Source organism: Cyclopterus lumpus, chromosome 4, assembly GCF_009769545.1.
Source record: "Cyclopterus lumpus isolate fCycLum1 chromosome 4, fCycLum1.pri, whole genome shotgun sequence".
Classification (NCBI taxonomy): Eukaryota; Metazoa; Chordata; class Actinopteri; order Perciformes; family Cyclopteridae; genus Cyclopterus; species Cyclopterus lumpus.
Window position 1 is genome coordinate 20,497,465 of NC_046969.1, and position 14,765 is coordinate 20,512,229.

The following is a 14,765-nucleotide window of genomic DNA, read 5'->3' on the forward strand; positions in this document are numbered from 1 at the left end:
ATGAGACTCGGGAGACTTGGGCTTCCGTGTATTGTGCTGCTGCTGTGCGTGTGAACTCACCACAACTAATATCAGATGCCTGACTGGCCAGTGGTTTGTGGAGCACAGGATCTGAATCATGAGTACAAGTTGTTTCACTGCGAAACAATGTCACAAGTGTGAGGTATCAAAGCACAATCCGGTGCCAAATACAGTCGAAGAAAGAGAAGTAAAAGGTGGGATTTTTTCTAAATTCTGGCAGAGAATTATTTGATTAACTATAGTGATAACCGAACACTGCAAAATGCCTTTTATGTGAATACTCTAGAGTAAAAACAAAAGCAGGAAAGGTCCTCTCTGAACAGCGTGTTCTGTTTTGTTCTCTCCTTTTATTAATAGTCTGCTTGACTTTTACCATAGAAGAAGAACGCGTTTTCATGGCCACAGTGCGGGGCATTTCCTGTGAGACTTCACTGAGCTCAAATAAAAACACAGGAGTGGAAAGATGTGTGTGGTTCTGCCCTGTCCTGTCCTGTTTTAGCCCCTCTCTCCGCCCTCCAACCCCTGTATCAGTCACTCTCTCTCTCTCTGACGTTTCTGAAGCTCCGGCCAAAACACTCCTTTCATAATATTTACCACTTTTGGCCCAAATCCACGACATAAGTAGCTCAAGAGCAAAGTTGGGCGTTTGAAAGGTGTCACTTTTCAAGTTGCCGATGTGAACGCGTGTCAAGCAATGTCTGCCGGATAAAAGGAGAGCCATAATTAGGAAGCATCAAACCCTAAAAGTGCCCACCTCCAATCTGAGTGACACAACAGATTCTCTGTTGGAGGGATTTCCTCCCATGTTGGGCTTTTAAAAAAAAAAAATGCACAAGAACCCAAGTGTGAATTAAGGCAGTAAGTGGTGTCATTAAGTTAGTGACGCCCAGACACATGGGCCTTTCACACCCGAGACTCACCGGTGTGTGTGTGTGTGTGTGTGTGTGTGTGTGTGTGTGTACACACATGTGCCATAGATACAGCGCACAACCAGTCTACTGTTTAAATCTGCGTTCATAACCAGTCCCCCCTTTTACCTGCACACACACACTGAGAGAGGAGAGTGGATACGGGCTGTTTGAAATGTTACATCACTAACGGTCACTGGTTTTTAGACGCTCTGAATCACAAGTCATATGATCTTCACATGCTGTACATGTTGCTCACATGCTTTGCAACTGCCTGATTTCCTAATGACCCTGGTCCTTCTCATCTCGCGTGTTCATAAGGTCAATTTGTTCTCGAAGTGTATCACCATTCGTTAATAATACATTTTAATTCACACAAGCTCATTGTACGAAAAGCAACCCCTCTGTACGTTGTGCCTTCCTGAGTTACAATGTTCAACAATTGTTAATTTTTTCCTCAAAGTTCCTCTTTCAACGCGCGATATTTGAACAGACATTTTTCCTCGGCAGCCAGAATGTCGAGTGAGCGAGTGCCTTCGTGGGGACATCGAGCCGGCGGTCCACCGAGAGGTCACGCCTTTATCTTTTGGTCCACATCCATGGAAAACAATCCATCCGGGTGAGAGCCGCCGAGAAAACATTCAGCCCGACGAGCCTGAAATACAACTTTCTATACCTTTTTTCTTCACTCCATCTTAATACAAATTTGTCCTGGTGATGAGAAGAAGGACCCGGGGGAATGTCACAGTGTAACAGGGGGAAGTTGAACTATATCTGCCGGAGCCAAACACACAGCTAGATGCAACAGATAAGATCTCATTTGCCAGATCTTGCATGTCAAAATATTTAAAAGATAATATCCTGAACTTGGGCTATGTCTGAAAAATATTTGTGCGTCAGAATAGTTTTTAGGCATCGGTTGTTGCTTGTAAAGGCTCGGAGACATGTTCACCTTCCTGTGTTGGTGGTTTGATTGTGTTGGTTTAGACTCCAGGGAATACAGTCAAAAGAGCAAGGTTATAGCAGTTATGTGTGTGTGTGTGTGTGTGTGTGTGTGTGTGTGTGTGTGTGTGTGTGTGTGTCTGTCTAAGGATTTACTTTAGCACTGCCGGAAAGATGTGAAGATATTGAGTTTGTTCAACCCAAAAGCCAAACTGTTGGAAAGGATGATCTCAGAAAGCAGACACATTTGGGGTGTTTATACAAAGTACTCATAAACCTTAGACAGACCTGGACCTGACACGCCATTGTTGGCTCCACTGTTTGCTGACCTCTTCATTTATTTTCACACCACATTCCCTCCATGTAACCCCTCGTTCACCTCTTCCACCCCTCTCTCTTCTCCCTTGTTCACTCCACACTCCATCAATAAACAGGCCGTGACCATCACAGTTACCCTTTCTTGTTTCCCGTTGAAGCATGCTGCATGTTGGACCCCCTCCGGCCCCAGCACACTGACAGGGACAGGAGGACAGATGTGGGATGAGTGGTTAGGATGGGAGGTGGAGGAGACTGCAGCAATGTGCTAGACCGTCATGTGTTGGACCTATAAACACAGGTGGACCGCAGCCCTACCGGCCAAGGATTTCAGAGTGTGTGTGTGTGTGTGTGACTCCACACATAAACTGCAACATATGCCCCGCAGATGCCCCGTGCCGCTCCAAAATACAGTGTACAGTGGTTGAAAATAGATAATTCCATACAGGGAGCATGAGATCATCCCTCAGTGACAAAGAGTATATTTCGATCGGATTAAAGAGGGACTCAGATCTTTCCCTTAAGTCAGGGGCCTCAAATTCATCTTGGTTTTATGGGCCACATACATATGCTGGACCAGTAAAACACTGTTGGTCAGGACAGCGTTGTATGAGAGCAGTGCAGAGCGGCGGTCGTGAGCTAACCAGTGGGGCACGCTCACGTGCACAAACCTGCACGCTACGCTGGCCCGGCTCTGTCAACAAAGACAAAAGAAGCTGGGATAGCAACACACACACACACACACACACACACACACACACACACACACAAAGTGACTTCATTCTCTGCTCAGCTAGCAGAGCAAATAGCGGTTTGCTTCTATATAAATATATATCTTTGAATGTTGTATATTTCTCCTTTAATGAACAATTAATTTACAAAACAGATGATGAAAAGACTGAGACGTCTCACTGATCTCTCGGCGATCTGTTTCCTTGAACCCGGCAACAATTCATTTATCATCTCTGTTCTCAGTTGTCTTTGCAAGTTCTTGTATTTTTCGACATGATGACGGTGTTCGAGACTGTTGTTGAGTTATTTTGAAGTTACGTTTGTGATGTTTTCAGATGCGTCTTCCGTTATGTGACGTTGTTTCCGTTCTACTCAGTTTATGCAGTTAGTTTAAGCTCAATCCCGATGTTTATCCTGAACCTAACTCAGTGGTTTTGTTGCCTAAACAAGTGTTTTGTATTTTGTATTCACAATAACCACGTGTTTACTGCCACCGTGCGCTGGGCTGTGCGTTAGAAAGTGACGCCGAGGGGGGGGGTCTGACAAAACGTCAGATTGTGATGAGCTGGAACGAGAACATGTTGTTAACGTAAACTTTTACGTCGGCACACGGAAGCTATAATAGCGTATTCAGCATAGGGCCTTCTGCCGGGATTGGACCCATTGACGGGCCGGTTCTGGTATCTTTGAAACTCCTGCCTTAAAACACAACATCAAAAATATTCTCTTAAAGTTCTGTGTAGGAAATGTTCATGAACCATTTCAACCATTGTGTTAATCCTTTCTATACGTATTGTTGGCTATACTTGGTGGAGTGGACCGTCAGCTGTCACACTGCCCCGTTCTAATGAAATGTGAAGTTTGTGTTTTTAGCCTTTTATTTTGTCCAGCGTGCCTCTGGAGCCAGGGAGCTTTAGGATGTCCGCGTCCGATGGCTGGCCTTTCTTATTGTTGTTGCCGGTTCAGCGGTCACCATGGTAGCCTTTACCACCTCTGCAGATCTCTATCAAGCTTTTTCTTTTTGTTGAGCATCGCCGCGTCACACAGGCCACAGAGCCCACTGTCAGTGAGAGGCTGTGAGCCCGGCTGTGACTGATTGCCATTCACACAGTAATTCATTCACAAACATAGCCTACGCCATTCATTTCACACAGCCACTGTGGCAAGGTCACATGCTGGGAAAATACCTCTGAACATCGAATGCACACACGATTATGCCAACATTCTCTCACACGTTTCATTGTGTTTCTCTTTGCTTTTTGCCCAGAGTGAGGTGAGCAGGCTGAAAGGACTCTCGTGTTTGTACGGTGAAGATGAGGCGACAGCTGGCAGCCAGTTATAGCATAGTTTAGCGCTAGCATTAGAGGGCACACTAGCTAGCCTGAAAAGGTAACACATTTACCTACCAGCACCTCTAAAGCTCACCAATTACTTAATTAAATATATTGCTCCCAAAATAATTATATATGGTTTGTTAAATCCGTATAAAACCACCGTTTAGAAACTTCCTGTTGTGGTTGAGGCCGAGCACAGTAGAAGCCAACTGACTGCTGGTGGTAGCTTCATATGTACCATAGAGACAGGAGACTGATATCCATTACCTCCCATTACTCTTAGCAAGAAATGTATATTACAAAATCTCAAACAAAAAAACAAACACACAAAAAGATATGTTTCTTCTTGAAGGGGATCCTCTAGTACAAGTTACCATACAGTATTTATGTATATTTGAATATGTGTGTAAAGGCATTCAGCAGATGCCTGGTCTGATCTTATGAATAGCACACCAATATCTAAAGTAATTTTATGTCTTATTGTTACTCATTTTTTGCTTTTCATTTGGGATTCCACGTCTCTGTAACACTCAAGATTGCTCCAGAAGTCAGGTGGCAGATGGTTGGGTCAAACAAATAGGCCTTTTACCCCGGAGACTGGTGTTTGTGTCCAGTGTGAAACTTAATTAACATAACACACGCCCCAAACTATCATCTTTTCCCTGGACCTAAGCAAGTAGTCGTGTTTGAATTCACAACGTTAGCCACACAAGGTTTAAACTGCAACGTTTAAAGCAACTGCGTCTGTATGTCACAAGTTGTTAATGAGAAGAGCGTTAAATGACGCAAAAAGCTTAGAATGCGTGAGATGACACGCAAAATATTGCTTTTTAAACGCCCCCATGAGTTCATGTGGAAGTGGGTATATACAACTTAATAAGTTTGACTATATGTGTATGGTATGTATACGTAGTATATATTTGTCTAATTTAGGTTGTCCTTGAATCATGTTGCACCAATATTTCTGAGTACCATAAAGACACGAAAGGGAGAAAAAATACATGTGCTTGTCTTTTTATTCTAAATCTGGACTGATGGTATTTGGAGACACAGTCTGGTCTCCTTCCGTCAGTGGGTTATTTCTTTCTCAGGCTGCTGCTGCACTTCTCTGGAGAGCTGAGGGTGTGTGGTTGGGGCAGGGGTGAGGGGGTCTGAGGGCGCTGAGAGACTGGTGGTGAGGTGGGTGTTAGGGCCGCTCGAGGGTTCAAGTTTGGGGGTCAGTGGAACATGTGGACTGTGTGAGCATTAGTCCTTGTCTCAAGGGTAATAACCCTTTGACCCTTTCATATAAAAATAGAGCAGACAGACAGAGGAAAGATAGCCAAGAGAGACAAATTTCCAGAAATAGTATGCATATTTCCTGCATGTAAAGGATGCGTGTTTTCTCCTTCGTGTGGCGGGTCAACCCCATAATGTTACAGTCGTGGTTCTGGTGCGAAGGAGAGACGATCGCAAATACGTGAATGGCCATAGATATCCATTATGCCCACAGGCAACTCATTTTCTGCACAAATTAATTAGGCTTGCCTTCACCAACGTGCACGTGCACACACACACGCACAAGAATCTTATTTCAAGTGTTCCCAGAGAAGCAGTTCTGAGGAAATCGGGCATGATTGTTTACATGACTGAGGTCAAAGTTATTTTTAACATATTTTGGCAAAGCAAAGGCTTGAAGTCTATTTCGTGTAGACCCCCCCCCCCCCCCCCCGATTGTAAAGAGAATAGATGACGCCATAAAGATTTTGACTTCAAAAGTTCCAAGAGTGATTGTTTGAGAACAGACATGGTAACATTTTGAAGATGAAGGCGCCATGATTCAGATATGGAGCCATATTTACAAGCACTTGAGTGATCTGACCATCCTGTCTCTGATTTTTTTTAATCCTTTCCAAATTACTATGTCAAAAGGTTGTGTGTGTTGAGGCTGAGAAGCCAGACTATTCATCCAGGACTGCTAGATCTTGGTTGAAAGATACAGAATAAAGATGTCAACATCATCCCCTTCCTTGCTGATAATTACTCTCTTTTTGTCCCATCTGACATCTGCTTAAGAAATGGAGAAATATTTGCCTTGCCGTCTAAAAAAGAAAGAAAAAGAATGAAAACATACATATTCTGCAGAGAACAGTGAACAAAATGGCCAATTTACCATGCAAAAACATTGTACATCTATCCGTCTTCCATCCATCCACTCATCCTGCTATCTGTGCACCCTTTGATGTTTCTATTTTGAGTGGGATGCAGATAAAGAGGTTATCTAAAAGAACCAGCGAGGTTGTTTCTCAGACAAGCAGTCACCTTGTGCCCTTAAAGACCTCAGACCTCCACTGATAACCCACCAGCAGCAGCAGCACCGCTCCAGATACACTATCAGCCCGCAGAGCTCCACTCACGACCTCCAACAGAGACACACTCCATGTCGCATGCAAGACAATATGTGATGGGCCTCGAGTAATAGAGATAATGTTGTTTCTTTTGTTGTGATATCCTGCAGAGGTTAGTATTCAATAATAATACAACTGTATTTATATAGCATTTGATTAAAGTGTAATACAATGTGTTTAACAGCAAATGCATCACCACCATCCGCTTTAGTCCCAAACCAAGGAGCAGTTACTGTACAACTGCGTATGAATGGAGGCCGGTGCCATGTTCTTCCGGGATTTAAATATTAGCTCTTTATGAACAGAACTGCCCAAGGTACTCCCTCATAGCCAAACTCACAACTGTGACAGGGAGTATCATCATGCAAATTACGCCACAGTGACACACTATGATTTATCTGTGTACAACAATATCAACCAGAATATTTATATTTATATATCCATATATTGGATTCATACTGTGAAAAAAATGTAGAAAATGTGATGGAATTTCTTAACTCTGGTCAAGAGTGTTTTTACACATTTTAATAAAAATAGGTGAACAGTTAAGGCATGGGCAGATCTGGATCCGTTATAAAGACCAGTTATTATCTTTAACCGTGTAGGTCCTGCTATACACAACAACTACACTTCCGTGACTACCTGACTACACTGTTGGCAGAGGCGGTGATATTAGCGGTGACATGGCCATTAGCTCGTCAGTGGGACACAACAAAGAGACTCATGTGCACTACAATTCTTTTTATGTATACAAATTACAGAGAAACCAAGATTACAACACACAAAGAGCAGGAGCAACTTCATGCTCTGCTCTGGACGCCAGCTCCACTCCATCTTTACATGACCAATAGTTATTAATGCAGTTTATCCTGCATATAGAAGCTTTACCAAGTTGAGATATATAGTAACAGATAAATCATCTTTATCAAATGAAGCTTATCTCCGTTTCTGTTTCATGAACGCGAGATCCAACTCCATTCAGTGATGATGTGTTCGTTCACTCGCCCTTTTCTCTTCCACCAGCAACCCTGCTATCAGTTTGGGTCCCTTTAAAACAACATCTCTGGCACATCAAATATTCATACTCCTTGACATGTACCAGGGCCATCGAATCAAATCATTGAGAGGAGCCCGCTCCTCTTGCGTTGTGCTCAGCAGCATCAGGACCGAGTGGTGGAGTGTAGCAGTCGTTGCTCATTTGTCACGTTTATGAACTAATCGCTCATCTCTCCTCAATAAATAATGTTGAGCCAAACACTGTTTGGTCGGATCTTCCATGACATGCAAACTGTATATCTACTGTACTGTATATCATCTACTGTACTGTACATCTACATACTGTACAGTAGATATACAGTACAGTATGTAGATATGCTGTACTCTATATATACAGTACTGTATATCTACATATTGTACTATATATATCATCTACTGTACTGTATATCTACATACTGTACTGTATATCTACTGTATATCTACATACTGTACAGTATATTGACATACTACATACGTGGGGTGACAGAGCCTTCTCTATATCTGCCCCCTCCCTCTGGACTCTCACCCCAAACTCATCTGAGACTGCACTGATCTTTCCATATTCAAATCGCAAATCAAAACCCACCTGTTCAGAACTGCTTTTAATGTGTGATTGTTGTTTTTTTTTATCAGGGTCCGAGCGACTCAGAAAGTCCCTATTTGTTTTACCTGTATTTTAGTTATTCTTATTTATTTATTTTTAGCTTTTAGGATGTTATAATTATGTGAAGTGTCTTTGAGTATCATGAAAAGCACTATATAAATTCAATGCATTATTATTATTATTATACATTATATCTACATACTGTATATCTACTGTACTGTATATCTATGTCATATTGAACCGCTGCTGGAGTTCGTAGAGCTGAGCAAACATTCTTCTATAATTTCTGAAGAAACTTAGTCAGCGGGTGTGGGTAGACTGCAGGAGAGCAGGGCAGTGGGGTGACGGCCCGAGAGGCCTTGCTTTTCCACCGCTACAGCTTCTCCTTCGTTCCCACCACACTTTACATTCCCGAACATCGAACTCACCACCCGAGCCTACGTCAGTGTGCCCCGACTCCCAACGCGGCTGCACACATACAGTACACTCCCCCCCCCCCACCACACACACACACACACACACACACACAGCAGCCTCACACAGAAAGATGCAGAAACAACTAACTTCTACAGGACTTGGCAACAAGGTCTTTTTTATTGTTCATGATCTGGTGACCTGTAGCAACATTTCCTCTTTCCACCACAGCACCAAACATCCAGGAAGTCTGCATCCCAGCTTGCAACAACAAAGAGCCAAGAGGTATTTTCATATGGTTATAAATGGGTAGTCAGAGCGCCTGCACATCTCTTGCTGCTCAGGGTAAAGTCAACAGCTCTGAGGGTCATTCATTAATCTGCAATGCCTGGGCTGACATGTGCAAGAGGGCCAGACTGCCTGTAACCTCTCACAAATCGGTGATACCGGTGGGAGGGAGGGAGGGAGGGAGGGAGGGAGAGAGAGAGAGAGAGAGAGAGAGAGAGAGAGAGAGAGAGAGAGTCCCTGTCAGCCGCCGCTCCTTAGTCTCCTGCTCTTTCTTGTCTCTTTCCATCTCGCCTTCTTTTTATCAACATTTGTTACGCTGTCGGTCACTGTTAGCCTGCACCGTCATCCATCACAGTCTCAATTTTTGGCCGGTGCCACGCCATATATCAGCCCATTGGATCCAGCAAAAATAAAGAGCACGGAATAAAAAACAAAACAGAAGAGATGGACAGTTTAGAAAAAACAAAGCAAACAGAAAAGAAGAAAAGAAAACAGTCGCCCCGTCAGAGCCACAATTTGCTATTTTAAAGACCCTTGAAACCATGCCATCAGATATGGATAGTCACCTTGGCATTACCTTTTTATTGAGCACCGCTGGGTTAAATCAATACAAACGTCCAATATCTGCGGAAAAATATCCTGCTCTCTTCTATAAAATCTTAGCATATGCATGGGCGTTTATCTTTTAATGTCCTAAAGCTGTAACAAGGTATAATTTAATTTAGTTTAATCTGCATCTAAATTAGAGGAGCAATATTGGACATTCAGAGCATTAATAAGCAGCAGACAACTATTTTTCGATGTGAAGATATAGCAGAGTAATGCCCGAGCAGAGAATGAAGTGGCATTAACCAAGCTTACTGTTTACTGTTAGCACCACTAGCTACGAGCCGCCAGCTCAGTTGTCGCCATGTTGAGAGCGGTTGAGAGGCAATCAAATCTCATATTATGCACTTTTGAGGGGGTCTACAGGATGATATTTAAACTTAATTTAGATCTTTCTGCAGGGGCTGCACGGTGGTGTAGTGGCTAGCACTGTCACCTCACAGCAAGAGGGCCGCGGGTTCAATTCCTGGTCGGAGCGGTCCTTCTGTGTGGAGTTTGCATGTTCTCCCCGTGGCAGCGTGGGTTCTCTCCGGGCTCTCCGGCTTCCTCCCACAGTCCAAAGACATGCTGCAGGTTAATTGATCTCTAAATTGCCCATAGGTGTGAATGTGAGAGTGAATGGTTGTATGTCCCTACATGTGCCCTCAATGGACTGGCGGCCTGTCCAGGGTGTCCCCTGCCTTCACCCTATGTCAGCTGGGATAGGCTCCCGCGACCCTAATGAGGATAAGCGGTATTGAAAATGGATGGATGGATGGATAGATCTTTCTGCAATGACAGAACATGGAACTTGTGGTGTCCCTAACTGTCTCTGATCTTAAGAGTTCATCTTGTTCCCATCGGCGACATATTTCTTCCGAATAACACTAAGAAAGTGCATAAAAGGAGAAGTAAGTGTGATTTTTCCCATCCATTATTGGTTCCAACGGGAGAGGTCTGACCTATCTCACAATCCGAAGGAGCAAAAGGGATCCAGTCATCTTTTATTTGAACACCAATGAGTCATAAAACGGGTTGCAACTTCTTGGCACGTCAGTGGATGGGGTGCATTCCCAGAAAGGCAAATAAACACACAAGTCACTTATTTTTATGGAACTGCGGTCAACGTTTAGATAATGACGACAGCATCTGGATTCAGCTTTCTGAGCTGCGGTAAAATGAACCGAGGGGGGACGAGGTTGGTTGAGAATCCATCATGATCATCAACCCTGAAAATATGCGACCAAAGCAGAACAGTATAGAAGTAGAAGGCCATCTATCCATTAGAGGATGACACAACTTACTTTAGGCCTTGAGGCAAAACACTGTCACGTGTGTTGGGACATGTCAGTGCAGCAATTTTATGACACAGACACATTAAGTGTTCTTGTCTGAAACAGCCAGCTGCTCTCAGACAAAAACAAAACTCTTTAAAACTACACCTTTAATTTATTTCAAATAGCATAAAACCCACATCAATCAAACCCACTCTGCAGCCGCTTGTCTGAATATGCAAAGCAGCGTTATTACATACACAAAATGACCCATCTGTACAATAATTCTGCGTGTGACCTCTCTCCTGAGCAAACGGGAGAGGTGAGGGAAGGTCCCGCCCCACCGGGCTGGGAGGGGTGAGGAGAGCGAGACGGTCCGAGCTGGAAGGGACAGTCACAGTGTGCGCGAGGAGGACGCCACAGGGATGAAGTTCAGGACACAACACGAAGTGGATGTTTGGAGGCGAACACCGCCGTGATTGGAAACGTTCATACGGGCGAGAAAAACACACGGAGGGACTTTTGACTTTGTTTTTTTTTTGGCAAGCGCGTATTTGGACACGAGCGCATCGTTACGCAGGAGAGAGAAACGCACCTTCTAAAATACCTTCAGACCTTCAACCAGCGGGATGTTCAGATGAGAGCAGTAACTCGGACAGGTACGACACGCTACTGTGGATGAAGAATACTGGACTGGACTGAGGAAGACTCTTTATTCTGCCGAGTGGACTCCAGGTTTCCAAACGTGCACTCCTTTGAACTTTGAGTAACTTTAAAAAAACAAACAAACAGGAAAGTTGGATCAGACCTCTACGAGTAAACGTATTGCTTCAACTGGAAAAACGTCGCCAACCATTTTTATTTTGATAATTAGAATATAAATGTTAATTTTATTCTTCTTCTTTTTTAAATTTTTTTTACAGTGTTATTAATTTGGGCTTCACACGACTGAGTTTAATTATGAGAGAACCCTGTTTACTCATCTTCGTAATTACATGTACCCTATAATTAAAAGGATTATTTTTGGAATATTTTACATCAACGTTTATTTAGGAGTCACAGAACTCTCACAAGGAATTATAAGATGCATGGGACGTGATTTATGAAGAGCAGTAACCGCCACAGCGGTTTGTTAAGTATTACGTTGTAACTGCTGCTTCTTCTTATTTTTGTATTTGATCGGTTTAATATTTTGTTATATGTAATTTGCTACATTGGCTATAGGGCCCAATCTCAGTAATGCACTTCCCCTGTTAGATAAATTAACTTATTTTCAATGTTGTTATATTTTATATTGCATTTTCAATTACTTTCATTGTCTAGTCCTCCTAGAGTTTTTTCCCCCTACAAACATTATCCAAAATGATGTTAAACGTAACTTTTGTGACTTCAAAGTGTTCAATATAACTAGTTTAAATGAATTTCATCTCTTAACAGGTCCTTCGGGAGTCTCTGCGATGACAGTTGTGACCCTGCCTGGTTGAGCAGCCTCGCCTCCCTCTGCTGTGTCCAGTGCCGTGGCGCCCTCTGCTGTTTGACCGAGGAAGGACAGGCAGAATGGGGACCAGGCTGGAGGAGGGGATGAACGGCGTCATCGTCAGCCACTACAACCACTCAGGGAAGTGGGACCGGCCTCGCAGCAGCGGGGCCTGCAAGATGGCCGTGCTGCTCATCATCTGCATGCTGATTGTTCTGGAGAACGTCACGGTCCTGCTCGCTCTCTGGAGGAACAAGCGCTTCCACAGTCGCATGTACTTCCTCATTGGGAATCTGGCGCTGTCGGACCTGCTGGCCGGTGTGGCCTACGTGGTCAACATCTTCACCTCAGGAAGCAACACCTACTTCCTGACGCCGGTGCAGTGGCTGGCCAGAGAAGGGAGCATGTTCGTGGCCCTCAGCGCATCCACGTTCAGCCTCCTGGCCATTGGGATCGAGAGGCACATGACTATGGTGCGTCTGCGTCCGTGCGAGACGGCAGGTCGGGGGAGACTCCTTGGACTGCTGGCTGCTTGCTGGCTCGTGTCGGTGCTGCTCAGTGCCCTGCCCAGCCTGGGCTGGAATTGCCTGGACGACATGCCCTCCTGCTCCACAGTGCTGCCGCTCTACGCTAAGAGTTATGTGGCCTTCTGCATCAGTGTGTTCAGCGCCCTGTTGGTGGCCATCATCATCCTCTACATCAGGATTTACCGCCTGGTGACCTCTAGCGGCCGCAGGGTGAGCAGCCGGCCTTCAGAGCGCTCGCTGGCCCTGCTACGGACAGTGGTCATTGTTCTCGGGGTGTTTGTCATGTGCTGGACCCCCCTCTTCCTTCTGCTGCTGCTGGATGTTGGTTGCAGCCCAAATATGTGCCCCGTGCTCTACCAGGTGGACTGGTTTATAGCCCTGGCCGTGCTCAACTCTGCCCTCAACCCTCTGATATACACTCTGTCCAGCAGGGAAATGAGGGGGGCTTTCTTCCGGCTGCTGTGCTGCTGTCAGACCAGCATGGAGCACACTGGGACTCCCGTGGTGGGCAACCCCAATCTGGGCACGGTCATCCCCACAGTGGAGAACAGCAAGACCAGTGCAGGAGGTGGCAGTGGGGCCGGCAAGTCAACGCTGAATAGAGGGAAGGTTCCCGCCCCCATCAACTCTGACCACAAGCATGGAGATCCCTCAGCCACTGCTGTGCTGGTGAAGGCGGGGGCGCTGCCGACCCTCAGCAAGTTCTGAGTGGAAGCACCTTAATGAGGCGTTGCAGTCACACGGCAGCAGACACAGAACGGACACAGTCCTGCTATCAGCCACTTTTTGTTTATGCACTATGGCCAGCGTAGCGATGGTATTCGGTTGGAACGATAACGATGCAGATTAGAGTACAATCAAAATCACTTAAAGCCACTATTTACAACAACATTGTTCACAACACCAGAGTTACTAATATGTTGCGTTTGTCTTACACTATGATTAACTTTCTATGTTTCACATTTCACTGCGAAATACAATATCATAGACATGGATTAAACCAAGGCCGAAATTGAATATCTTAATTCATGTCTGAAACGAGACTTGGTAATGCTTAAAAAAAAAAAAAACAGCATATAATTCACAGTATTAGTGTTGCGTCTGTCGATGCGTTTATTTGAATGTGTCATTCATTACAAGCAATGAAGATCAAATTGGGTGCACTTGCAAGTACTCTTAAAAGCACCTGTATTTGTCTTGGTAAACTATTTATTTTCTGTGAAAACATTTGCCATCTTAATACTATCGGTATACCTGTTTAAAATAGTTTGTGTGCATAGAAAACGCCTGGTACTAGGACTTAATTATTGATCTTTGTTATGATTTGAGATGCACTGTAAGAGAAAACAAGACCAAAAGTTTGTTCCTCAGACTAGCAGCCTGCGACACACACACACACACACACACACACACACACACACACACACACACACACACACACACACACACACACACACACACACACACACACACACACACACACACACACACACACACACGGTGGCTGAATGAAAAATGACAACTACATTGCCATCATTAGATTCTTACCACTACGCGAGAGTGTAAAGATTGTCCTCACTGTGGTTGCCACGGAAACAACTCTCATCGGTATAGGGTTCAACTTCTGTATGGTGGCCATTTTTTGGACTGTTGATTCTCAGCTCTACATAACCAACTCATATTTCGGTCTCTTTTGCTTCCATTGCTTCCGATGAGCTCATCAAGAAACCACTCACACATGTCAACTAACCACTAGTGAATAAGAGTGTTGGATGTGAATTATTTAATGGTGGTAGACTGTAAATAAAACGTCTGTCTAAGTTGGTGGAGTGCCTGATACCATTATATAGCAAATAAAATAAAATCCTATTCCCTTTTATGAGATTTTTACACGTGTCATGTTTTGATATTGAATCAATGAC

General features: G+C 44.3%; 1 protein-coding gene across 1 annotated transcript; it reads left to right on the forward strand.

The window, feature by feature from the left end:
- Window positions 1–11,226: 11,226 nt before the first annotated feature.
- On the forward strand, window positions 11,227–14,765 carry s1pr3a (sphingosine-1-phosphate receptor 3a). The gene is made up of 2 exons (XM_034531724.1): window positions 11,227–11,498; window positions 12,277–14,765. The coding sequence occupies exon 2, from the start codon at window positions 12,397–12,399 to the stop codon at window positions 13,549–13,551; it is 1,155 nt and encodes a 384-aa protein (XP_034387615.1). The 5' UTR covers window positions 11,227–11,498; window positions 12,277–12,396; the 3' UTR covers window positions 13,552–14,765.